The sequence below is a fragment of the Phyllostomus hastatus genome, unplaced genomic scaffold (genome assembly GCF_019186645.2).
Source record: "Phyllostomus hastatus isolate PE091 unplaced genomic scaffold, TTU_PhHast_1.1 phas_contig_113, whole genome shotgun sequence".
Classification (NCBI taxonomy): Eukaryota; Metazoa; Chordata; class Mammalia; order Chiroptera; family Phyllostomidae; genus Phyllostomus; species Phyllostomus hastatus.
Window position 1 is genome coordinate 16870542 of NW_025333530.1, and position 26194 is coordinate 16896735.

At 49.0% G+C, this 26194-nt stretch overlaps 1 protein-coding gene across 3 annotated transcripts; it reads right to left on the reverse strand.

Annotated features, from left to right (window-relative positions):
* Positions 1-294: 294 nt before the first annotated feature.
* TRIM29 (tripartite motif containing 29) lies at positions 295-26019 on the reverse strand. Of its 3 annotated transcripts, none has more exons than XM_045839821.1 (10): positions 25072-26019; positions 17289-17384; positions 16286-16519; positions 14728-14926; positions 12084-12185; positions 9570-9659; positions 7230-7325; positions 5686-5784; positions 4180-4256; positions 295-1294 (listed from the first exon to the last, which is right to left on the reverse strand). In XM_045839821.1, the coding sequence occupies exons 1-10, from the start codon at positions 25873-25875 to the stop codon at positions 1232-1234; spliced, it is 1860 nt and encodes a 619-aa protein (XP_045695777.1). In that variant the 5' UTR covers positions 25876-26019; the 3' UTR covers positions 295-1231. The 3 variants fall into 3 exon arrangements, with proteins under 3 accessions (XP_045695777.1, XP_045695773.1, XP_045695783.1); XM_045839817.1 differs by having other exon boundaries at positions 9570-9662; XM_045839827.1 differs by lacking the exon at positions 5686-5784 and having other exon boundaries at positions 9570-9662.
* Positions 26020-26194: the final 175 nt, after the last annotated feature.

The following is a 26194-nucleotide window of genomic DNA, read 5'->3' on the forward strand; positions in this document are numbered from 1 at the left end:
AAGGAGGAAAGATGATCACATACTTGTCAGAGTTGGGCAGTGTGTTTAGAGGAACTGCAGCCTGTCCCGCTGGTGACTTTGAGGGAAACACTTGTTCAATACAGAAGAAGTAGGTGATCAATGGTTTATTCAGGGGAAGCCTAAGCTAAATATCTCCCTCCCTGTCCCACCCCTGCAAAATGGCCCAGCCTCCCCAGAGCCCCCACCAAGCTGCTCTTAGTTTGGTCTCCTCTGTAGGCTCCTCATGGCAGCATGGAGGGCAGTCAGAGGAAAGAAGACTGATGGGGCAGTGGATGGAGGTGGGGCAGGTTTATTAGGCACCCTGTTAAACAGCACTGGCAGTTACCAGCCCACCCGCACTTTCACTGTCATGCTCACTTCCCATGGCCAGAAGAATTCAAAATTATAAAAGTAATGAAATTCTATAGCTAAATAATATTTTCCTCAGGAAAGTTGGACCAGAAGCTATTTTCACTGGTATCATGTCAAGGGAATTGCTTATCTCAGCAGGTAGAAGAGAGGATTATTTTGACTAAGGCCATCCTACCAACTAGGAAAGCCTGCCCTTAGGGACTGTAGACTCAAGGTGGATGTAGTGAGACCCAAGGCTAGGAAGGATGATTCCAAGATGCTGAGATGTTTCCTTCTGTGGTGGCCAAAAGCTGCAGGTTTTGCCAGGCTGGGCATTGTAGGTAGGACCAGAGCAGGGCACAAACAACCAGTGTTCTCCTGATGGGGCAATGCTGCTAGGGAAAAAATGTGGGCCCACGTGGATGGGAGATGAACAACTGTCTTGGCCAGGCATATACTGTGTGCATAATGGGACAAGGGTCTTTGGAGAGAAATGGTCAACAGGCCTAAAGACAGAAAAGGAATGGGCAGAAAAGGCAAACTAGTGCTATGTGGTCACCCATTGCTAGCCCCAATAATCCCACTGAAGAGAGAGCTAGTGGGTTAAGGGAAAGAAGTCCATTTATCTCACACCTCTGTGATGCGTGACTTCTGAGCACAACAAAAATGGTAACAATTAGAAGCTTCAAAACCAGAGAGTGGCCTGGGTGGACTGTGGTTAATGGGGAAGGTATGGGGAGGCCAGGATGGCCCTGAGAGGGCTCAGGGAGAGCAGGCACAGGACTGGTCTTCTTCCAACCCAAATGAGAACAGCAGCAAGAGCAGCAGCGTCAGCTAGGAGTGCAGGGGTGGTGGTGCCTCATTCCTGCCTGTCAGGAACTCATGGGGCCTCATTGGACCCAGTCCCATTGCCTTTGTTGACGTAGAATGGCCGGTAATGAGGCTGCAGGGAACAAGAGTAGTTAGAGAGGGCAGATGACAATGGAGCCTACTAGCCAGACCCACCCAACTCTAACCTCCCCCAGGAAGCAGCAGTGGTCTGAACCTTAATAATTCTATGGGTCTGTGGCCAAACCTGCAATCTCTATCTACTCTGTGATCAGGATTGAGGCCCAATGTTATCAAAGTCTCCAAGTTCAAATCCTACTTAGAGTTTATTTCCATCAGTTGATTGGTGAGCTTGAACCTTGGACCCATCATCAAATTTTCTCTACATGGCCCAGGAAGGCCCTCCCAGCACTATTATAGCTCCCATTTATATAGTGCTTTCTACTTGATGGAAGAGTACACACCACTGTTTTATATAGACAGACTCATGGAATTTCTATAACCACCCAGTTAAGTGGGTTACTGCTACCATACCCATTTTATAGGTGAACAAACCAAGGCACAGAGGGGGTAAGCAATTTGCCTGAGGTCACCTAGCTGGTAAGTAGGGGAGCCAGGACACCAGCCCCAGCAGTCCAGCTCCAGAGTCCACCCCCACCCATTTGCCCAAACCACTTCTTGAGTCTCAAGAATTCCAAGTGTTTGCTTCTGCTTTCTTTGCATAATTCTCCTTGACAGGGAGGTGAAGAGAGGGCAAGCAACTGTCCCAGCCCAACACAGACCACCTCAACCCCTCCTCTTTTCTCATCCTGACTTCTTATTCAGGATTTCTTAGGACGGAGCAAGCAACAACTCTCCTGCCAGCTCTGTGTATTATATTCTGCAGCAACTTCACAAAATCAGCACTCCCCTCTCTTCCCAATCATTCATCACAGCCCTGAGAAACTGCCTGAAATAGAAGTGTACACTTTAGCTGCTGGTTACCAATACAAGCACTGTGGACCCCTACAGAGTCTCCAGGAGTGGCTTTGTCCCTGAGCTGAGACAGAGACTGAGCCCAGCAAACACCTGACTGATCTTCATGCAGGAGACATCAAGAGTGCTCCAGCCCCTGCCCTTGTCAGCCTAGAAACTTATTTACTAGTAGCCTCTTTCCTATATCTGTCTGGAATAATAGACATGACATAGGAGATGACATAGGACATGACATCTGGAATGGCTCTGGCTCAGTGTCCTTAGCTACTGAAACCTTAGCTCAGACCTCAGTGAAACTACCTACTAAACAAAGGAAGAAAGGAAGACCCAAAGAAGAAATGACACAGGCCAAGTCACGCAGCTACTTGGTGGCACACTCTGGACCAGTACTCTTGAACCCCAGGTGTCAGCTTGGACCCCAAAGCAAAGTAAATAGATGTGACAATGGCTATAGCCTTTCTTTCAGGAAGACTGGGTCAATAAAATGTAAATTTACCCAAGTCAGTGAAAAGTGCTATCTTTTTTTGGAGACCAGAGTGATGGATAGGCAGAAACAGAGAGGCCCATGGCATCTGGAAAGGATGCTCTCTCTTTGCTCTGCCCACCCCTGTACCCTTTCTGGTTCAGAGTCATAGCATGTGAGAGCTTGAAGAGCTATGAAATCATCCCAGCCATTTGACTCATGTTACAGGTGGGGAAACTGAGGCACAGAGGAAGAATGACTCACACATGGTCACATAGCAAGCTGGTGGGAGGGCTGGGACCAGATCCCAGGCACACTGACTTCCAGCCAGCCATCTCAGCATATTACTATCTGCCTCTATTCTCTCAGAACTGGATGCTTAGCTGGAGACACTGGAGCCTGCTTTGCCAGGTATCTCTGGGTGGTGATGAGCCTTCTCTGCTGAGATGCAGGGATGTGGGAAAGTATGGGGTAGAGAGGGGAAGGACTGAGCTCGGGAATGGAAGGTGCCTATTTTCTCTCCATATCTGCTTTGTGCAGTCCTGCTGCTACAATGCCCCTGGGCCCAGCCCTAAGTTACACATACAATCACATAGCTCCAGTTGCCAGAAAATTAGAGTCTCTCCAACTAAACCAGCCTCAGTTAGTCTTTGTGGCCCCAATCAAATCACCGCCTCCTGCTCTGACCTCCAAATGCAAAGACAGCAGGGAGCCAGGGGCTCCACCCTTCAACCTCAGTAGATATCACCCACACCTAGGACATCTGGGTGGTATCCTTCAGCAGGGCCTGGCCTGGGCCTTCCTGACAGAAGCATTTGTCGGGGTAGAGGTACAGCCTGTGAAGGAAAGTCCCTGATTGGTGAGGTCTTGGCCAAGAGTCAGGCATGTCAGGACTATAGAGTACTTGGAGTCACCTCATCTCAGCACCACATTATAAACGTAAAGAAACAGAGTCTCAGAGAGGAATCTGACTTGCTCAGGACCCACAGCCAGCAGGTAGCTGAACATCAAGGCTCTGCTTCCCTCTGTGCTGCTCTTCAATGGCTCTGGCTCAGCATCATTAGCGACCGAAACCTGAATGTATCTATTCCTAACTTTGCAGACTCTCCTCACCCCACCATCACCCCAATCATCACTGTGCTGTCCCAAGGACATGGAACTCATCTCTAGGATGCCTGTCCCCTGGGCTGAGCATTTTACACTCCCAGAGCTGGCAGCAACCAAGCCGTCATTTAACAAGCATAGGTACCCACAACTATTTGCCAAATGAATTTAAAAAAACAAACAAACAGGGCTGCCCATTTTACAGATTAGAAAACTGAGGCTTAAAAATACATGCTGCCCAGGCCCCTTGCCTATTAGCCCTGGGTTTCTACTACCTTTAGGTCTATGCAGGTATTCAGGCCACCACTGCTTCCTCCTACCATCCCATGGTCTGAACACATTACCAGCCTCCCACATGACCCAGGAAACTGATAAGTCATTGTCCCTGGGGAGACCTGTTCAGTGTCCAATCTGTACATGCCTGTGTCCACAGGCTCTTCTGATCACTCCCCACTCACCAGCAAAGTCTGCTTGCCAGATTTCCAAGTCTGGGGCTGGACCTTGGGGCTCTGGCTCCTCATGAGGGAGGGATAGCCTGGGGAGACAAGAAACTCTGGTCATAGGAACCATGGGCAGGCAGTCAGAGCCTTCAGGGTGCAGATACCTCTCCAAAGTGGTCACTGAACTCTATCCAGCCCATTGGCAAGTATAGCCATCCCTGAAGAGGCATGCAGCAGCTGGAGTCTCACAATGGGAAATCCTGGGGAGGTCTGCCAAAGGGAAGTGACCTCAAGGCAGACAGAAAGAGGAGGAGCAGGCCAGGTAGGCTGAGTCAGGCAGCAGAAGACTGTCACCCCCAAATCTAGGTCAGGATTTCCCCCACCCATCCTGAAGACTCACACCCCTGACCCCCCCACCCCAAAGCCCAGAAAAGCCACTTCATAAGCATAATCTGCCTAGGTGGAATAGGATTCCACCTAGATGTGCTCATTCCATCTCTCCAGTGTGCATGGACGATGCTCCCCATTTATTGACCCCACTCATGCTAAGCACCATGCCGGCACTTTGCAAATGTCTCGTTGAGACTCCACCCTATTTCTGTGAATTCAGCAGTTTGCCCTGAGCTCCACAGCTAATAAGCAGGATTTGAACCCAGGTTTTGCTGGTCTCTAAAACCCACCCTCATGTTCCTGCTGACCAATTCTGCTGCCTTTCCCCTACATCAGAAGCAGGAGGGTGGGACCCAGAGAAGGCCATGTGGCTGTGGTCCAGGGTTAAGCAAGCCCAAGGGGTCTGGAGCATTTGGGCACTGTCCAGGTCTGATCCTGACACTGGCACAAGGTGGGGCTCCCGGAGTTACCTCCCCACTTCTCCCCAGTGAGATCTGTAAGGAGCTGTGGTCCACAAAACTGTGAAAAGAACTCAGTGTCAGCCATCAGCCTGTAGGGAAAGAAAAGGCTGTGACCTGAATGCAGAGGAACTTAAGAAATCTATAGGGTCTGTCCTTGGCTGGGGCCACCTAGAGTCCTGTCCTGTCCTGCTCTTAGAAACATAAGTTGGTTAGACCCAGAAACCACCTGCAGCACTGCCAGGATGCCAGCCAGCTAGCCCATTCCTGGGTTGGCACTTGGCAAAGGGGCAGAGACAAAGCAGAGAACCCAGGTCTCTCCCTGAATCTGGGTATGGACAGACTTGGAAAGAGAGGGTTGTACTGATCCTGAGTGGGAAGCTGAGAGAGAGGGAATTCAGGTCTCACTCCATTCCCAGAAAGATAATCCCATAACAGCCAGCCATAAGAGAGGTGAGGATGGGGGTGGGTGGAGGGGGTCCAGGAGGCCAGCCTTATGCAGCAGGTAGAAGAAAAGGGGAGGGGAGCCAGCAATGGCAGTGGGACATTCATCACCTTCCAAAGGGCTTTGGGCAAGAGGAACCAGGACACCCTAGAAGTGGCAGAGAGTCCCACAGGCTGTCCCACCTCCCCACTGTGGTAGAAAAAAGAGGAGGGAAAGGAAACAAAGAAGTACCAGAATTATTTTTAAACAGCCCATTGGTGTCCAATGGTTTGGAAAACTCTGTGGTGGCCTGTCCCAAGGTGGTGAACTGATAGGGGAATTTCTCAGTGCCTGATGGGAGAGAGAGAGGTATTAGCAGCACAATGCTGATCTCAGGAGGGGCCAGAGAGAGTCACATTTCATCTTGGGGTGCTGCAATTCCACAGCCCTTGCTCAGCCCTAGCCCAGCACCCAGCACTCATGCTTTCTGCCTCCCCCAGGGCTGCTGGAGTGGGTGTGGGTGGGTTGGTCTTCACAGGTGGGGGCTTTCCTTGCACACATGCAGCCCTGACCAGAACACTCATCCAAGGCCATTCCCAGTGGATTTGGTGAATGGATCTGAATGAAGGTGACAGCAGATGTTCCCAGGCTATTCTTGAAGGACATGGTGTGTTTGAGAAGGTGCTCTCCTAAGGCAAGACCTGTAGAGGAGGCTCTGCAGGCTGATGGGGAGATACTGAGGAATATGAAAGCTCTAAATCACACCTACTGGGTGGCTTTTGACATGGGTTTGACCAGAGGGAAGTGGGGTTAGGATCTGTTAGAAGCCAGAAAGACCAAGGAAATCCTATAGTTTCCCAGGGATTCCTGCAGGCTGGGACCCTCTAGTCATATTCCTTCCTCCTTCACCTTTCTGATCATTCCAAGAATATTTGTCCTGGGCATAGGCTGGGATCCCAGCTAGGAAGGGGCCACTGGATGATAAAGCCAATTTCAGAGGCCTCTGCTTGGGGGTTTGCTTGCCCTGAATATCCCTTTTCCCCCCTCCCTGAGCCCACTCAACCTGCTTATCCTTTCTTCCAGGCCAGACATCTTAGGTGCCAGAAGAAAAACTGGGTCACTCTCACTACAACCCACCAGAACTGTCGCTTGGACATTTCCAAAGAGACATGAGGGCACTAGGCTCCACTGTGAGCTTGGGCTTGGCTCAAGCCTTTCTCTCAAAATGACCCAGCCACAGGGAACAGGAGGCACTGACTACTCAGCCTTATCAAAGAGTCCTAGGAACAGAATCAGACATGGAGGCCTGAGAGATCATCTAGTCCCACTTTTCCCAAAGAAGCTTTGCAGGACCTGGCTCTTTGAAATTTGACAGGTGTTATATGGTCACAGGGTTCTAGAGTCAACCATGGCCAGAAGTCAGTGGGTAAACATAGTTAAATAAACTCTGAAGTTGGAGGACTGGGGAGTTCGGCATGATGGAAGCACCCTGGGGATACCAGGGGTGACAGCTGTATAAGGTGTGGTATGCCCCTGTTTCCCTGATGCCAATGCCTGTTATCACAGGGCACAGCGTTCCCCCTTAGGGAACAGTTTGTGATGAGACAAGTTTGAGAAATGCTGTTGGGATATAGCTGTCCCTGACAGTGAAAACATGGATAGTGGCAGCTGTCTGGCTTTCAGTCCAAGGCTCTGCACCTTCAAGGTGAGGAACTGGTGAGTGAAAGAGCAGAGACAAATGCAGGGCTTGGTGGGTGACAGGAAAAGCAGTGGGGGGAAGGGGGTACAGAGCTCACCTTTCAGAGAGAAGGAGGAGCTGCCTTGGGCCATAGGTAGGTCATCAGAGCTCTGCAAGGTGGAAGAGTACTCCCAGACCCGGGATGTGTAGTTACCTGGAGGTGTGGAAAGAAGGGTCCTCAGGCCAAGGCAGTCTGGCAAGGGGGTCAGAGGCAGGTTGAGCCATTTCTGTGCCTCTCCAGGCCTTGTCATGTCTCAAACCAGGATACTTCTGAGCCCAGGCATGCTTCCTGCCAATCCTTCTTGCCATAAAAGTTGTCCTTGTGAAGTATAAAGTGTCATTGTGTCCCTGCCTTATCTAAGGATCCACTGTAATCAGATGAAGATTCTAAGTCCATCATACATAACCTATAGCTCTTCCGTGGGCCATTGCCCCCACCCCTCACCACAGACTCCACTTTCTGGCTTCCATCTCTCCCATCCTTTCCATTGCCCAACATTCCACCCAGACTGCACTCTGCATTCCTTACATATACCAGGCTCTCTGGCCTCTAGGCTTTTGCACAGACCAGGTCCTCTGCCTAGGGTACTCACTGTACATGCAAACTCATGTGTTAGGGCTTCAGGTGTCAGCTTCCATGTAATCTTCCCAAATCTGTGTGTAACTCAGCCCATGCCCCACCTCACCCACACCCCTTGCCCCCTGGGTTGTAGTGGCACGTTCAATTGTCTGTCTTCCCCAATGGGCACGGTGGGGCAGAGGGTCTAGTCATCTGGCTCAACATCACACCCATGCCTGACACAGAGCCTGGTTCCCAGAAGGTGGTCATTGTATAGTTGACAGTTGAAGGAATGAGCAAACAAACAAATAAATACAAACACATGTTAAAATTTAGGGACAGAGGCAGCTGATACAAGTCCTGGAATTCTGTTTATCAAGTGAAACAGGCAGACAAATGTCCATTTGCAAACATGTCCCTGTAGTCTAGAAGAAAGAGGCAGTGGGAAGGATGTCCAGGACAGCATGGTCACCACTAGGGCATTTGAGTGGGGGAGCTTCAGGGCCCCTGTGGATGATGCACTCTTCTCTGGCCCTTTCCTTCCAGGAGGTCTGGGGCAGCTTTATTAAGCTCACTTCAGACATAGTTCCCATTCCTGGAAATCCTCTCCCATAGCTGCCTGCAGCATGGGCTCAGGTTAATGTTTGGGCTCAGCAGTCAGAGATGGCTAGGGCTGTCCACCTGCTCCAGTGTGAAGCCTCTCCCACAGTGTCCTCAGGAAGCCTCTGCAGCATGGATCTTAGTGAGCATATCCACCCAAGGCTGTAGTGGGGCCATATGTTTTGCCCTTTCATTCATTCATTCATTCATTCATTTGTTCACTCTTTTTCAACACATGTTTCCTAAGCCCTTTCTTCTAGTCCCTGGAGTTGCATCAGTGAATAGGACAGACCCAGCTTCTGCCCTCACAGAGATCACAGTCATGCATGTGATGGTACAATGTGAATCCAATCCTGGACATAGAGGCCTGGGCATTGCCCTGTCCATGTGTGCCCTTGACCCTTCAGATCTCCAGGACCTTGTTCTCACTGAAGAGTACCCCCAGCACTCCCTTCTTTGCCTCTTCAGACCTTCTGGTGCTGTGTCTAAGGTAGGGGCTCTGGTGGAGCTGGCTCAGTCCCCTCCTTCTCTGCACATGGCTGGAAAGTACCAAGGAGCCCCCAGGGTAGAATCAGGCCCCCCCCAGGGTAGAACCAGGGCCTCCCAGGGCTTGGGATCATTGAACACCATGGTCCTGTCTTTAGTATTAGGGAGCAGAAAGGGCATGCATATGGCCTGTTTCCCTGGGGAAACCAGGCCTCCACTTTTACTTAATATCTATAGGTCTTAAGGGCATGTCACTGTCTCACCTCACATACCAACAATACCTCCTCAATTTCCAAAGGTGGGCCCATTCCAAATCATTCCACCCTTTCCATCTATAGCTACACTAGTTTGTCTTAACCACTGGACAACTTTACAATGAGGAAGTACACAAATCAGTAAATATATCTCATGCCCTGATACTCATTGAGGGAGACCTCCACACCTAACCCCAGATTCCAGTTCTCCTGAAGCAACCTTCAAGGAGATCACATGGACTTGTGGAATTCCAGTGATGCTGCAGTGCCTAGCTGCCTTTTCTCTAGCCTAACAATGTCACACATGTGCACACACATGAACATGCACACACACATACTCTTTAAGCTATACCTCGCCACCCACCTCTGAGCTCACAACCCTAACCCAGATCTCCACATCCACCTCACATTGGGGAGTCTAACCCCTCTGCCTGTGGGCCTACTCCCCTCTCCTGCCCACAAGAGTCCTGCCCACCCTCGAGCTGAGCCACCCCCTTACCTTTGGTGCCATAGAGATTATTGAAGTTCTTCTGGCTGATCTCCTTGGAGAGGCGGCTGGGGGACACTGGCTGGTATGATGTTCTAGCCCCTGCTATGAAGCAAAGCAGAATAGGCTGTCCTCACAGAAAGGTGGGTATGGCTCAATAGGGAGCCTATAGGGGACTTGAAGGACAGTTAGGAAGGATTCTTTGCTCCTAAATGGCCCCCAGTACCTGTCCCAGGACATAGATTCTACCATTATAACAGCCCCTTTGGGTCTAGAAGAAGGTGGTCACTTAATTTACTATTCAAATTGCAACAATTTTAGGAGTTAAAGGGTGTTACTCATAATTATGCCAAGTGCACCAGGCATAACCCTAGACAGTTCTGGACAGACTGATACACATGGTTACCCTATTCGCGGGCACTGAGGATCACCAGAGACTAGAAAAGCCAGCACTCCCTTCCTGAGCCAGTTGCCATGTGACTGAAACCAGAGACTGGGAAATGGGGATCCTGTGAGGAAGGAAGGCCATGGAAATCATAAGGCACTGGGCCCTTGGACAAGTGAGGGGCTTGATGAGCCAGTGCCCATGAACATGAACCAGATAATTCCCTCTAGGTATGGGAGCCTTATACTACACAGGTGTTTACCACCACCCCCATCCCCCAAATTTGGGCTCTTATATCAATCTTGAAAGGATGGCAGAGTGGGATATATACCTCCAATTTATAAACCAAGAAAATATACCCCCCCATGTGTGTCAGCCTGCCCCTCTCACCTAATCAGCACCCCCCTCTTGAGTTCCAACACACCTGGCCCAGCAATTACTGGTCCTTTCTCTAAACCTTTGCACCCAAAGTTCCTCATTCCTCTTACCCCAGTGTCCTCTGCCATCATAGCCATGCCCTCTTTACTGAGCATTCTGCCCCCTTTCTAGGATCCTGGAGACTAACCTCTCCTGGGAAGCCTTACTGCCCAATCCCACTGCCCCAAATCTCCTAGACTTAAGCTGGTAGCCCTTTGGTGGCCTTCTTTTCTGATTTTGCTGACTCTCTTGGCCCTTCCTTTGCCTCAACCCTGAGCCTGGGAGCTCCCAGAAGGCAAATTTTCTCCTCCCACCTGTCCCCAAGGTAGGGGCAGAGACACTGGATAAACCTGTTTCTTTCATCTACAGATGTCAAAGCCTTACTCCCACTGAGAGAGCTGGAAGCTCTCCTAGCATGTGAGTCCAATATCCTCTCTTCTCAGATAGGAACACTGAGGGGGCATGACCAGTCCAATGCTCTCAAGGTGACATCTTGTTGAGCCTGTGCTTTTTTCTCCATCCCCCCTCACAGCCTGCAGTGGAGCCTATACTCTCCCCAATCTTCTACAGAACAGGGGAGCAAAGCAGGGACAATTTGGGGGTCTTGCTGCCACATCAGTGTCTGGTCCTCAGAGGAATGGGAGAGCTAGAAAAGAGGCACCCTGGGTGAGGGATGCCAGGGTGCTTGCTTAGTGTAGGTCTCACAGAATAAGTACAAAGGGAAGCACCCTGAGAAGGGCAGGGGGAAGGACTGGCCACCCCACACCAGGAATGTGGGGGTGGGGAACTCCACTGCCAGCTGTCTAGCCAGGTCTCCACCAGAAATTCAGGTATTTTTTTTTTCAAATTGGGTGGGGCAGCAGAGGTTCCTCTCCACTGAGCTCATCCCGACAAACCCCTAAGTCCCTCCCAATGTATGTGTGTCTGAGGTGTGTGAATCAGTGCTGAGGACTTCAGGCTCCCCTCTCTCAGTCCCTTGTGCCTTTTCCATGTGTCCTCTCTGCTTTTTCCCATAACCTACTCTTCTCCAGACTCCCCCCACAAAACACATGCCTATATACCTTCCTCCCACTAGAAGTTGGTGAGCCTGGCACACCCACCTTATATACTGGTCATTGTTGTGGTTTGTTGTTGGTGCCAAAGAATGTGACAGGCTACCATAAGGCAAAGACAGGCAGACACTGGTCTACACCCACACCCAGGCTGTCACCATTTCAGGACAGGACTCTCCAGGGCATGGAGGAGGGCTGAGAAGGCCAGGATGTATGGTATATCAGCCCACATATGGTGGGAATGGTGAGAAATTGAGAAGAGCCATCAATCACCCTGCCCTTGAGAAGCAGAATGATTCTTGGGGGAGCCAACGTTTTTACAGGACTACAAAAACCTAAGAAGCAAAACACAGCTTGGTCTGGCAGATGGGAGTGGGTGAGACTAGCAGCCAGGAGACCTTCTGGAAGGAAAGAGAAGGAAGGGTATGGGCTAGAGGTGAGGGAAGGGTGGGGGCTGCCTGTGTCACAGAGCAAGGAAGCCTCTCAGGAGCAGGGTGCCAGATAATATGTCACAGAAACCAGGATGCTTCTGAGAGAAAGAGGAGGCACTGTTAATGGTTCCATCAGGACAACAGGTACATGCTAAGACAGCCCCAGGCAGACTGAGGATAGTCCCTTTACCCAGATGGAATCCAGCTGAGTCCTTCCCAGAGTAGTAAGACTCACCCTTACCTTTTGGTGTGAGGTACATGGAGTATCTCTTCATAGTGTCTGGCACATTCCACTCATTTGTGTAGCTGTTAGTGTAGTTGTTCATGTAGCGATGGTCCCCCCCTGAGAAGGAGCAAGGTTGAGTCAGCAGAGGGGCTGTGTGGAGGAGAAGCTGGCCTACTGAGGGCATCCCTGAGCTTGGCTGAGTCAGCCCACAGCCTCCTCTGCCCCAGGGAGAGACAAGGGTCCTCAACCTTGGGGAAAGGTGACATCCTTCCCAGCATCCCCTCTGCTCTTGAGCTCCTGGGGGAATAGGGGATTACAGTGAGCCATTCACCCTCCCTTGGACAAACCCTGTGGGTAACATTATGTGCATAGCACTTTGCAATTTACAAGGTGCTACTGATATGCATTTCTTATCTGATGTATATATCAACCCCTGTACTGTTACAAAGATCCATTGCCATGTGGCAGATAAGGAAACTGAGGCTCAGAAGGTGAATAAAGTCACTTGGCCAATGTCACATGGTCAATGCAGACATAGTTGGGGTTTGAGCCCTGCCTCACTTCCTAGCTTTGTCCCAGCCACTGCTGACATCTCAAGTGGGTGCAGTGATATCCTAAAACTGGTCCCCCTAGCCAGGGATTGTGCAGAGGTGTGCAGAGAGGAGTGAGCTTCTTATAGTAGGCACAGACTCCTCCCCTCTCCTCCACCCCAACCATGAGACCCACACACCCAAATGAATTTATGGCCCAGTGCTTGCCTTCCCTAGCTGCCTTCTATCCTATTTCTTCTTCTCACAATTTCCCCATCTCCTGTTTTCCCACCGTCCTTCCCTCTCTCTCTACCCTGGGCAAGAGGAGGAACTGAGTGGCTCAGACCCTAATTCTTCATCTCCATCACCTTTGCCTAGCAGGCCCTGGTACACAGTAGGCACTCCATGACAAACAAGTGTCATCCTTGGTGTTTTCCTAGCCCTTTCCTTCCCTTTCCCAAACCCAGGATGAAGGTGGCCCAGTGCCCCTCAGCCCCCAGGCATTTGATGGTAGAATGAGACCCTGGTCTGGTGTGTGAGCTGGTCTCAGGAAGGAGAGGATGGTTACTCCAAGGTCTGACCCATTGCCCACCCACCTTCTGCTTCCTACAGCAAAATACTTTCCAAAACACAGTGTAGCAGCAACAAAAACCAACATGGAAGTCCAGGGCCTCAGGCACAGGTGCATGGCTGTTGACATCAGCACCCATCCCTGCTCCTGGAAGCCACTTCCCAACATACCTTGCATAGGGCACAGGGCCACCCTGCACAGAGGCTATGGCCAATGCAATCATGACCTAGAAATTACACAATGAGTGGATGGCAGGCAGGGTCCATGTAAGACTCACAGGCCACTTGGACCCAGTCAGGGCCGTCCTCATAGATTTCGCCAGACCTCAGCTGAAAGTTTCCTCCACCAGGTTTGTACCCCAGGGACTGTGATCATCACACTCTCTAATCCTCTGCATGGCCACCAGCACTAGTATCTTCTCAGATGAGAAGATATGGGAAGTTGAATAGCAGAGTATAAAACACAAATGCAATACAACCCACAGGGAAAAGATTTTGTGAGTGAGGAGATTTCAGAAAGCCAGCATACAGTTGTACTCAATCTCTGCCAGCTGTCACCATTGCCACTGTCACTACAAGGAAGATTTCAGGAGCTGAGTTCCACTTAAAGCCAAGAGATTTTCTTGCTGCAATGGCTTCAGTCCTCAGGTGTAATTTGATGTCCCACAGTTTCACAGGGACACTGTGATGTCACCATCTCCAAAATATACAGGTGTCCTGCTAAACCCTGCACACTATTATCCCCTTCTCTGCCCCCAAAAGTCTTATGTTCCATCTGCAGACCAAAGCAGAGGTCACTTACTTTGGTGTTCCTGGGGCCAAAATTCATTAATCAAGCTGTGTCCTCAAGGCTTGTGTTGGCCTTGGCACTGGGTGGGGCTTTGGGGAAAGCGTCCAGGCTTTAGGAGCTAAAAGGACTGGGTTGGGACTGGTGGAAAAGATTTAACAGGGTAGTCTCTCAAGTTCAGAGGCTTTCTGTGAGATTGTTCAGTTGGCCTCTGTGGGGTGCAGCATGACTCAGAAAAGAAGCTGACTTCAGGGGAGCTGGTGAGTCACTGAGACATTCTGTGTTCCACTCTCCCTATCCTGGCCCCACCCAGCCTCTGGGTGTAACACCACTCAGCACAGTCATGGCAAGTTCTCCCTCCAAGCACAGTTCTAGGTCACATTTACTGGAGTCTGCAAAGCTACCAGTTTAGAGTCTGGCCCTTACAAGTGGCAGCATCTACACAGCTGCTGGATTGGACCTGACAATCAAATGTGGGTCTAAATAAAACCGGTCACTGAGTTTGATGGACAACCGCAGAAAAGAGACATATGGGCAGCCAGTGCTTAGGTGTTCCTTACCCTGGAGGCCCCTGTAATGGCTGTCTAGCTTTTGCAGCAAGTTCAATGAGGGGCTACAATCCCTGAATCTTAGTACCAGCACCTTAGATGCAATAGGTGACTGGGAACAATGAGGGGTTAGTTGGAGGATGCCAGCCTGTATCAGGCAGCAAGGATTGACCTAGAAGAAAAATGCCCATGGCCTTAGGGTCTGCCCACAAGAGGGGACCTACCGTTCTCCATATGGTTCCTTTCAATGAAGTTACGGCTTAGATCTGCCTTGCACATCTTCTCAATGTGACGCATGCACACATTGAGTAGGTCGTCCTTGAAGTTGCCGAGTGACTGCCCTAGGCCCTCCCCCTCCAGAAGAACATGATAGGTGGGCAGGGGAGGTGGGAGGGAATAACTGCTCATCAATGCACCAAATTCCTACCAAGAAAGGAAAGAAGCCATTAACCTCTGGGGTTTTTAGAAGTTTGGGGGGATACTTTTCTGCAAAGGGCTGTCACAGACCAGCTGGGAGACTCAGAACTGGGATCCAGAGATGCTGGGTTCTAGATCCAGCTCTGCTATTTATTAGCCCCATTTCTCATCACTGGGGATAGCAGCTTCTCTTTCTGTAAAATGAAATGGTTTGACTAAAATACACTAGATGCTAACATTTCTGTTAGGACTAGCAGTCAGATATATGGCTCCATAATTCCCACCTCCAACACTGGGTACATCATGCCTATCTCATAGGGTTTTGGAGAGTGAAATGAGCTGTGAATACTTTGAGAGTGAAAGTGCTAAAGAAATGCAAAGAATTACTAGAACATTGTGTGTTGGTCATGTTTGTATCTCCACCTTTACATGCCACACACAATCCTGACCCAATACTTTTGCACCTCTCCTTTCCCCTACCCCTCACCAAAGAACCTCTATTTCTTCTCAAATTCTAATGGGCCTTCAAGAGCCAGTTCAAATTCTACCTTCTCCACAAAGCTGTCTTAGATTACTCATGTCTTCTTGCACCTCTCACAGCTTCCACAGGCACTTATCTCCTGAATCACATTTTATCATGTAATTATACAGTCTTATACATTGTTCTCTAATTGTATATGTCTTGTCTTCCCAGTTAGATGTGGCTCCTTGGGGGGAAAAACCATGGCTTATAGTTCTCTATTCTTTTTTTAATTACTTTATCGTTGTTGAAATATATCTGTCTGCATTTTTCCCCCACCCCAGGCATCCCCACCTCACTCACCTGCTTCCACCCCCACCTTGGATTTTTCCATGTGTCCTTTATAGTTGTTCCTGAAAACTCTTCCCCCCTTCCCCACCTTTATTCCCTCCCACCTCCCCTCTGGTTACTGTCGGATTCTTCTTAATTTATTCTTCAAACCCCTAATAAGAGTACTAGTCATGCAGTAGTACCCAAAACACATTAGCAAATAGAAGGGTGGATGAATGACTCAATAAATAGACAAGATCAAAGATGACAAATAAGCAACACTTACCTGCCACTATCCTGTAGCCAAAGCAGGCATCACTAATCAATCACAGAACTTTTTCTATTGTGTTGGGGCACTGTTGGTGCATATCAATTGAGGTTGGTACAAGGTGATTTTTGTGTGCATCTTTGGATTAGGTAGGGAAATGGCTTGGAGAGAAAAATTAAATGGATAGATGGGGGAGCTTGGATGGATGAATGATTGATGAAATGGAGTATGGATAGATAATCAATGAAGGTATGAGAAAGTGGATGAGAGGACTGAGGGATTGAATGATGAAAGAGTTGCTTGTTACCTGGAGAAACAGCACTGAGTCACTGATGCTGTGCAGCTGCTCCCTGGTCTGCTTGTCCTCATGCAGCACCTTGGCCCTTTGATCTAAAGCATCCACAATCACCTTCACTTGGTCCACAGCATCCTTCTCCCTCTGCTCTAGTGCAGCACTCACTTCCTCCTTTTGCTTCTCCAGGTCTCGCACCAGGTCCCGAAAGTTCTGCTCCAAGATGGCCTTCTCATTGGTGGTGAAACTCTAGGTTCAGAGTGAGAGAATAGGGGAAGGAGAGTTTAAAAACTTCTTTATGGTTTCCTTCTCATAGGTTCCTATGTACCTTTAGGTTCCCAACACAGTCAGGCTATCCCAACCCAGCAAGCTTATTTGGCCAAAATTTTCATTCAACACATCATTGAAAGATGCCATTTTTGAAAGAGATGGCCAGGTTTTTTATAGCCCACCTTTCCTAATCTATCTGTGGCTCCTTCCCTACTATCACTCCACCCTTGTGCAATTCTATGGGCCCAGAAGTGCCTGCATGAGTCAGGGTATGCTCATTGAAACCTCAATCAGAACAAAACCTCATTCAGAAAGTGAATTGATGGATGTTTATGTGGCCAGGGTCATGAGTCAATAATTTCATACTGCGGTTCACAATTACTTGAACCTTGGCAGACATACCTCTAGCCACATTGGCACAAGAAAACAAGAAATGGTAAGCATTTGATGTTTGAGTAGTCTGGTGGACCAAGCAGACAATGGGAACATTTGAGGACAGGTTGTTCTAAGGTTGTTATTTCCTGGTATAATGTGAAATGAGTTTTAGGTGATGGACAAGATTCTACCTGGATGCCTGACCCAGACTTAGAAGGGAAATTGATAGGAACGTTAAAGCAAGTGGAAAAATCCAAAGCCAAACAAGTGTAGGATGTAAATGTGGGCTTACCTTAAACAGGAGGTCTGCCTCCTTCTAGGAGTACAGGGTGAGTAAGAGTACAGCAAGGGAGAGGCCAGGGGGACTGCTTACCTTGATGCGGTCCTTCTCCTTCTGCCACTTCTCAGCTTCATCCTCAATCTCAATGATCTTGAGCTGCAGCTGCTCCTTTTGCAGTGACAGCTCTGTCTGCAAGGAAGGGCCAGGGTTGGTGAAAAAGTCAAGGGAAAGAGGTGGAAGAATTAGGGAGGGATCCTGCCAGAGGAGTTAACTTGGCAGAGCTCACTCATCCACCCAGCCACTCATTTAGCAAACCCTCATTGGGACCTCAGATAGGCCAGGCACTGTGCCAGTTGCCAAAGATCCAAAACATTGTCTCATTGTAAACTCAGACCTCTGGGATTGGACATCCCAACCATATCTTTAAAAGGTTTAAACCTTTGCAAGTCCTTTCCACCCAATGTGAACTTGAAGAAGGCCCATTTATGGGGTTTCCACTCCTTTCAATGGACCTGGGGCCACTAAGAAGAGGGAGGAAAGCTCCTGCCTCTTTCAGGCTAAGGGATGGAAGGGGACTTAGCCCAGATCAGCCTGGCCTAACCTAGCCCAGTCCAGCCCAGCCCAGGGAGTGTCCTGTGGCAAAAACAGTATGTAACATTTTTATGGCATGACATGAGGCCTATGTTGCAAACTGGAGCCAGGTTTGCTGCTGGAGAGGACTCTGTCTGGGCAGGCATAGCTATAAACTTGCTAATGGAAAAAAGGAATGCAATCTTCAGTTTGGACAAGATAGAAACTTGATTTAGTGAGTGAGGCAGTAATGGGTAGATGCCGGAAAAGCAGGAGAGATTGAAGGGATCCCTGCTCAAGAGCAGAACACAGAGTGTTGGGGTCTGAGGAAGGTTGAGAAGATTTATCAGAAATGTGCTGGGACATGAGCTCTTAATATCCATACATCCCTCCATTTGGAAAAATGACTTACTCTGAAAAGCAGCTACAATAAAGGCAAAAGGAAAGCCATAAAGCTAAGGTCAATTCAGTTCAGGCAAGCCAAGGGGCACCTTTTTCTCTGCTGGGTTCCCCACTAACGCTCTGAAAGCACCTTCCAGCTTGGAAAACAAGTGGGTGATATCCACCTAACAGGCAGAAAAACTAAGTCATTGAGAAAGCCTTGGAGTGTACCAGGTCTCCTTGCTACACTGGGTTTTAAATGCAGAGGCCATTCCTTTCTCCAGTCATTTCTTTGAGGAATCCACAAGAACAGTCAAGAAGAGGAAGCCATAAACTACTAGGAATATGAACTTCATCAGCAAGGAGTCCTGAGCAGCTGGGCACAGATTTCCCCACATGTCACACTTCCTGAACATTTCACATAACCAAGGGGTTTGCTGATGGAGAACCTTCTTCAGACACTAGGGAAGTGAATTGATGGTGGAGAGAACTTCCCTGGATTGTTTGGAAAAGGTGTCTAGAGAGCTGGGATGCTAGTAGAGAAGGTGGAAAAGACCTGGGACAGGCATTGCAGAGCTCCCCATCAGAAAGTGCTTGATTTCACCTCCCAGCCAAAAACATACTCCTGGGCTTTCCAGCTAGGCGACTACAGTTTCTTCTCAGAAAGCATCTGCCCTTCTAGCAATAAGCTGGAAATCCCACAGCATGGAAAATGCCTCACCAGAGATGGAAAATTGTTGTCAAGAGGAAGAAATAAATAAAGGAGAGTATGGAGATTTGGCCAGGTCTCTGGAAAGTGGCTGAGGAGGAAGCTGGCCACAGTGGTGGGAAGATAGAGAGCAAAGGAAGACCCCATCATGGACAGCAGAGACTCAGTCCTCACACTGTCTGAAGATGTAGAGCTCAAGAGTCCTGAACCGTGTTGGCAAAGCCAGGGTACTGGAAAGTCCCAAGAAGTCTGGACCTGAAAGGCAGATACAAGCTGTGAGGAAGGAACCAAGAGGTTGGATAACAGGTCTGTCCCAGACAACTCTTCCATCCCTAGAGAACTCCCACACTGGCCTAAGTTGATGGGACAGCTGGAACCCTCCCTCCCACTAGCTCAGGGGTAGAGAAATTGGCACTTAAGTTTCTTATCCCCACCTCACCATCCCCTAAACAAGGTTTGATAGACAGGAAAGCAGAGAATAAAAGTTCATGCACTCCCACCTCAGACCTGGTGGGAGTGGGGGGAAGGGAAGGCTTTCCATGAAATTAGCATGGGGAACCCAGGAGGGAGTCCACCCAGAGCACAGGGCTGGGAAGCCAAAGGCTTAAATTCAGTTACCATCACCTCCAGGCAGGTGGTATTTGCAAAGTGACTAACTTGTCTGTGCCTCAGACTCTCCACCTTTCATGGAGATAGGAAGAGGACTGCCTCCCAAGGAGGCTGTGGGATGAACTAGAATCAGGGCATAAAGCCCTCTGAAGGTGCCTGGTATGGAGAAAGAACTGAATAGTGATCCCAGTGTCACTGTTGTGGCACCTTCCATGCACCAAAGTGTTAGGTGCAGTGTGGCAGGCAAGCCAGTAGGGCACAAGTAAGTGAAGGCAGTGGACAAGTATAATCAAGTGAAACCTTGGCATTTAGTAATGAGTGCAGCATGTGTCACTGCATTGGGGTCCAGGTGCAACATGTATACTGTCAGGATACAGAATGAAATGTGCATAGAAAGGCCAGGATATTGAGACTTAGATCAAAAGTGCAAAGTAGAGGCTTCCATTGCGGATAATTGAGGTATGGAGGACACTAGGGAAACCAGTATGGAGGTAGGAAAAAAGGGGTGAGGGTAGATTAACTACCTGTAAGTAGGAGATTTGTTCAGAAAAGGTGAAGGCCAGAGTAGTTAAGAATCTGGAGTGAGCTTAAGTGCTCAGGGAGACCTTCTGGGAGCTATGGAGGATGGGAAGGATGAGGTTGCATCAAGGCCTACAGGTGAGGAAAGGTCGTACCCAGACAAGAATGGATTCACTGGCAAAGAGGAGGGAATAAGGCAACTGAGCACTGATGAGGGAGAATCTGATGACATTTAGAAAAATATAAAAGCCTAGGCCAAGGGCAGAGGGAGTCAGTCCTTACACAGGAGCCCATCCTGTGTAAGAGGGAGGGAAGACTAAAGCTAGCTGAGGTGTGGAAAGGTGTCTGTCAATACCAGGGTAGGAGGGGGAAGTGGCTGGTCTAGAACCATGTGAGGGCAGTCAAAAGTGGGTGGAAGAAGCAGTTAGCATAGAGAGAATAGTCTTATTTCTGTGGCACACTAAGGAAGTTGGACACAGGCTGGGAGGAGGCCTTGCTACCACAGCATACCTTGAGAGACCAGAATTGCAGAACACAGTGGGGTCTTGTAAGGGATCTTAGACTGGAAACTCTGTGCTCCTAGAGCAGTCCTTTCTCACCTCTAGGATGAGGAGGGTTTGGAGTGAGACCTCTGGAGATCTATCTAGTTTCTGTTTACCTCTTGTCAATACCCCTGCTAGAAAGACAGGATGTAGAAAATAATGTAACATAGGAAGATTCCGAAGATATTGGGTTCTTCTGTAACACTAGGGAAGAAAGGATACTAATTGTATTACTGAGAACCTACTATGTGCCAGGCATTTCTCCTTTAATGTGCACAGCCCACTGTGAAGGTGAGTAGTGTTATCCCCATTTTACAGATGAAGAAACCAAGGCCTAGAAAGACAGCACAGCTTGTCTGAGTTCTCCCAGCTGGCATGTGGTGAAGCTGAGATGCAACAATTCTCTTACTCTACCATGTGGCCTCCTAACCTCCAGCCTGTTCTCTGTACCTTCCAGGGCATCATCCTTCCTTCCACTCCTGCTACTTCAGCTCACCCAGGCTTTCTCACCTCACAGGTGAGTCCATCTCTCTCTTGTTGTTTCCTTTCCTCCCCATACCCTTCTCTGTGCCACTTAAAGCCCCAGCTCTCTCTCTCTCCCTCTGTCCCTCCTCCCTTGGTAGGTGATTAAAGCCTCTGATGTCTGATGGGGCCTCAGCTTCTCACAGCTCCCTATCTACCCCTCCTTCCTGACTCTCTCCTAATACCCACTTCATTCTTTTCACCCTGCTCAGGCCTGTCCCTAAATGCCTCCTTTGTTCCCTCTTCCACACTTGTATGGTTGCCTCTCTGGTGCCTGGGACAGGCCCTGTGTGGGCCACTCAGCATTGAAATCAGAGGTTTCCTTGCAAGTAGAAAGTGGCACAGCAGCTGATGGTGTCTCAGCTTGAATGGGGCCTTCAGGTGCAGACACAGCTGAATATTTTCCTAGACATATGTTCTTGCACTGCCCTCAGTAGAGGGGAGATTGGACATCAGGCTGTGATCTTCTTCTGACCAAATTAACATGGGCCGTTGACTGTGACATTTGCCAAATGAGCCAGTTAATTGCCAAATTTGTACTCTCAGAAAAATAGTAATCTTAGCTAGATAAGAATCTGAAAATCTAGATAGATTTCCATATTTCTACTCAAATGTCAACAAGCCCATTATTATTCTGCTTAATTGGGGCTTATATTTCCTTCTTCTCCCTCAGGTGTTAGGACAGGTAAAGCATAAAATAGGGTGGGAAGAACATCACCCAGATCATCTCTAGACAAGATGTGGCCCTTGAGGAAGTAATCTACTCTCCTGGGCCTTGGTTTTCTACTGGTGAAGATGAACTAGATCCCTGATTCGCAGTCTGGCAACACATTCGAGTCCCCATGGGAGTCTTAAAAATAAAGATCCCAGCTCTAGCTGTTATAGCCCAGTGGATTGGGCACAGGTTAAACCAAAGGGCTGATGGTTTGATTCCTGGTCAGGGCATATGCCTGGGTTGTGGGCCGGGTCCCTAGTGAGGGTTGCATGAGAGGCAACCACACATTGATGTTCTCTCTTTCGCCTTCCCTTCCCCTCTGTCTAAAAATAAAATAAATAAAATATTTTTTAAAAAACAAAATAAGCCCCTGACTGGCGTAGCTCAGTGGATTGAGTGCAGGCTGAGAACCAAAGTGTCGCAGGTTCGATTCCCAGTCAGGGTACATGCCTGGGTTGCAGGCCATGACCCCCAGCAACCGCACATAGATGTTTCTCTTTCTCTCTCTCTCTTTCTCCCTCCCTTCCCTCTCTAAAAATAAATAAATAAAATCTTTAAAAAAATGGTTAAAATGCAAATTAAAAAATAATAATAAAATAAAATTTAAATAAAGACCCCAGGCTCTGACGCCCTGGTTCGAAACCTTGTGAGGTAAGGCCCAGGAATCTGTGTGTTAACAATTCATCAGGCAATTCAGGTCAGGGATTAGTTTTTAGAAGCCACTGGACTCAGTGTCTCCAAGGACAGCCTGCCAGTCTATGAAAATAAAGTTTAAAATGGTGGAGAGGAAACAGCCTGGGCTGCAGGTACACTAATAGTTTGAACCACAGTACTGCCAGTCCCCAGGACTGACAAACTTTGGGTAAGTTTTTGACATCTTTGAGCCTATTTCTTCATCTATAAAATTAGTGTGGTAACCCCCACCACGTGGGACTGTTGTCATCAGCAATCATGTCAATGTCAAGACCAGTTCTTAGCACATAGATAAAAACTGGTGTGTGTCTTGCCCATTTGTTCTTCACTTTCTTCCTCTGCCTCCTATCTCTAAACCTCTTGTATTTTGTTGTTTCCCTCTCAGCACCCATGGAAATCATCCCACATCCTTTTCTTACCTACCCTGTCCTAGAGCAAGAATTCTCCCCAAAAATCTCCTGGAAAAGTCCTCCCAGCCCCTCCATCACATCCAAGGCCTTTAGCCTGCCTTCTCTTCTTAAACCCCAGTCACTGTCATCTGTCCAAAGGGCTTTCTTGCCTATACCAGCACAGCCTTTAAGGCTGTAGGTCCAGTGACTGCCCATGCCCAGCAGCCTAGCAGCTCAATTTTCATGGAGGAACAGACAACGAGGTAAGAAGCAAAGCTATGGGGCACAGTCAGAGTAACAAAGTGAGCCAAATGATGAAGTTGGAAGTGTAGCTGAAATGCTAAGTCTGAGCCTCACTGAGGAGCAAGGCGCTCATGCCTCCAGAGTGATGCTGAACTGAGTGCTACTCCACATGTGGTTTACCATGTTCTCAACCAAGAGCCTAGCCTTGACCCAAAACAGGGAAAGGACACTGGTGGGTGCAGAAGCCAGGCAGGCTGCCCCAGAGCAGGCAGCCATTCACCATGGGGAGTCCACCCTAACTGAATGCAGTAGGAGGGACTCGGGTAGACACAGGAAAGGATGCACATGTACATGGTAAATTTTATCAGCATAATCTAGCCTGGGAAATGTCCAGAAGCAGAGGTGGCAGACAAGATGATATCTGTGGGACTCACTGTGACGTTTAGAGTGAAATAAAAAATATTGTGATCTCAGGTCCACCAAAGAAAAGATTGTCTTATTGCCATACCAAGTGACCTTGCGCCAACACTGCCTCTGCTCAGAGTCTATAGGTAGAGCTGAGGCCCAGCAGATGAACACCCATAGCCCTGTGTCATGTACAGCTTCATGTAGCTAACTACAATAGTCCTCAGATGATCTAACCTGGGTTCTCACCAGCCAGCCTGTATAACAGGTTCTGGACAGAGCTCCTTGTAAAAAGCTGTGTGGGGGCTGATGTTTGGGTCTGAAGGAGATGCCTTCAAAAGATGCCATGATTGATGTAAGTCCACTCTGTGCCAATGTCCCCCACTTCTGGCATTCTAGCAGAGCCAGGCCTAGACAAATTGCTTTGTCCCATCTCAGTCTCCTGGCTGGTTAGCACCACTCCTTCCTATCTACTCCTATGCTGATGGCACACGTTGCTACATGAAGCTCCCACCATTAAAATCACTTTAGTAGATAGGTGCTTTTCCCTGAAAGCTCCTGTAAAGCGTACATATTCTGAATCCTATCCCTTCAATGCTTTTCTCAGATACTGGAAGTGAACTTAGGAGGATTCTTGCTCAAACTGTATAAGTTTAGATGGATCCCTTCCTTTCTCTGGCTTGTTTCCTGTTTGCAAGGTAAAGGGGAGACAGATGAGATTGCTAATATTCCATGCAGCCTGGCATTCTGTCCTCTATGATTTGATGTTTACCTAGAGCTACTATGGTGTAACAAGGCAGATGCTCCAACTTGTTTGTGTGTCTGAGCTCTACCTGCTGACCTGCATCATGATCCTTCAGGGGCCAGGACTGTGTCTTTGAGTGTTACACAGTCCCCAGTGCCAGGGCATAAACTCCAAGCTCCTGGGGCCCCCAAGGAGAGCTACCCAAGGCCCTTCTTGTCCTCCAGGGGCACTTGGGCTTTTCTTAACTGGTCATACCTTTGTTTCAGATAAAATTTGGGGCCAAATCCTACCTATAAAACAAATAAATAAGAGAGAAATAAGAAAGAAAGAAAGAAAGAAAGAAAGAAAGAGAAGAAAGAAAGGAGAGAGAGGGAAAAGAAAGAAAGGAGAGAGAGGGAAAAGAAAGAAGAAAGAAAGAAAGAAAGAAAGAAAGAAAGAAAGAAAGAAAGAAAGAAAGAAAGAAAGAAAGAAGGAAGGAAGGAAGGAAGGAAGGAAGGAAGGAAGGAAGGAAGGAAGGAAGGAAGGAAGACTCCAGCTAAGGCACAGAGCTCAGGATTAAGTACTGATTCTGTTACGGACTTGAACTTATCCTATGATCTTTTCTCAGCCTGTATTTGCTCACCTAGGAAAAGTCCCTATCTCCTGATGCCTTAGAGGATTGAGGAACTGTCTTTGACCCCAAGTCTGGGGGCATGCAGAAACAAAAATGAGCTAGGTACAGTGAAGTCTGAAGCCCCTAATCTTAGAAATCCCCAGTGGAGGAGATCAGATGGAGAGACACCAGTGGTGAGATAGGGAAGGCCTGGAGGGCCAGTGAGGGGCCCAGTAAGTTACCTCCTTCTCGGCCTTAGCCTCTTCAACAGTCACGGTGCTGTGATTCTTGTGCTCCTGGAACATACAGAGGTAGCAGATGCAGGTCTGGTCCGTCTGGCAGAAGAGCTCCATGGTCTTGCCATGCAGGGGGCATTTGCGGGCCTCGAAGTCCCGAATGGGTTCAAGCAGCTGGTGATCACGGAAGGCAGCACCCTCCAGGTGGGGCTTGAGGTGCAGCTCACAGAAAGAGGCCTGGCACACCAGGCAGGATTTGACAGCCTTCTGTTTGTTGCCAATGCAGGAGTCACACAGGACCTCCTCTGAGCTTAGCTTGGAGTGCAGGAGGATGCCTGTGTCCGCCCGAGGGTAGCTGTTCCTTCGAACATCGCCAGGCTCTGCGATCTGCGAGGCAGGCTTCCGCGGCTCTGAGAAGATGGACTTGCGAAGTTCCGCCTTCTCAGCAAAGGTGACCGGTGACTTCTTGGCAGCCCCCAGCTGGAGCCCAGCATAGGGAGATCTCTTGCTTTCCCCAGTGTCCATGCTGAAGTAGTTGGAGCCCTTGTCATCAACGGACTCCACAAACTGAATGATGGGCCGCCGCCACTCATTCCCGGAGAACAGGGAGCTCTTTCCCTCACCTGGCTTCAGGGTGCTGCCTAAGCTCTTGTCCTCAGCTGTCTCCCCACCATGCCCATTGGTGGTCTTGGCAACTTTACCATCAGCCTTGGCCCCATTCTCCAGACTGCTGGTGGGGACTGGAAGGCTGCGGGCTTCCCTGGATTCTGGGCTGGCCCCATTGCTCTGGGAGGCATCTGCAGCTTCCATAGCAGGCACTTAGCTGGTCTGTTTCAGGCTCACCGAGGCTGCAGGGTGGTGACTTCTCTGGCGGGAGTCTGAGCGGGAAGTGGGACAGGCAGCCACAGAGCCCAGAGACACACCTACAGGAACAGGGAGTAGCAGGAGGAATAGAGAGGTGCAAACCTGACACAAGGGCGCCTTACAAGCAGATGGGCTAATTATGCAAGGGCCACACCCTGCGCATTCATACCTAACTTGATTTTCAGGAGAAGTGTTTTTTTCTTCCCCAGTTTAATTATTTTCCACAGCTAAGCAACCAGCTGGGCTGCTTCCTTTTCATGCACCT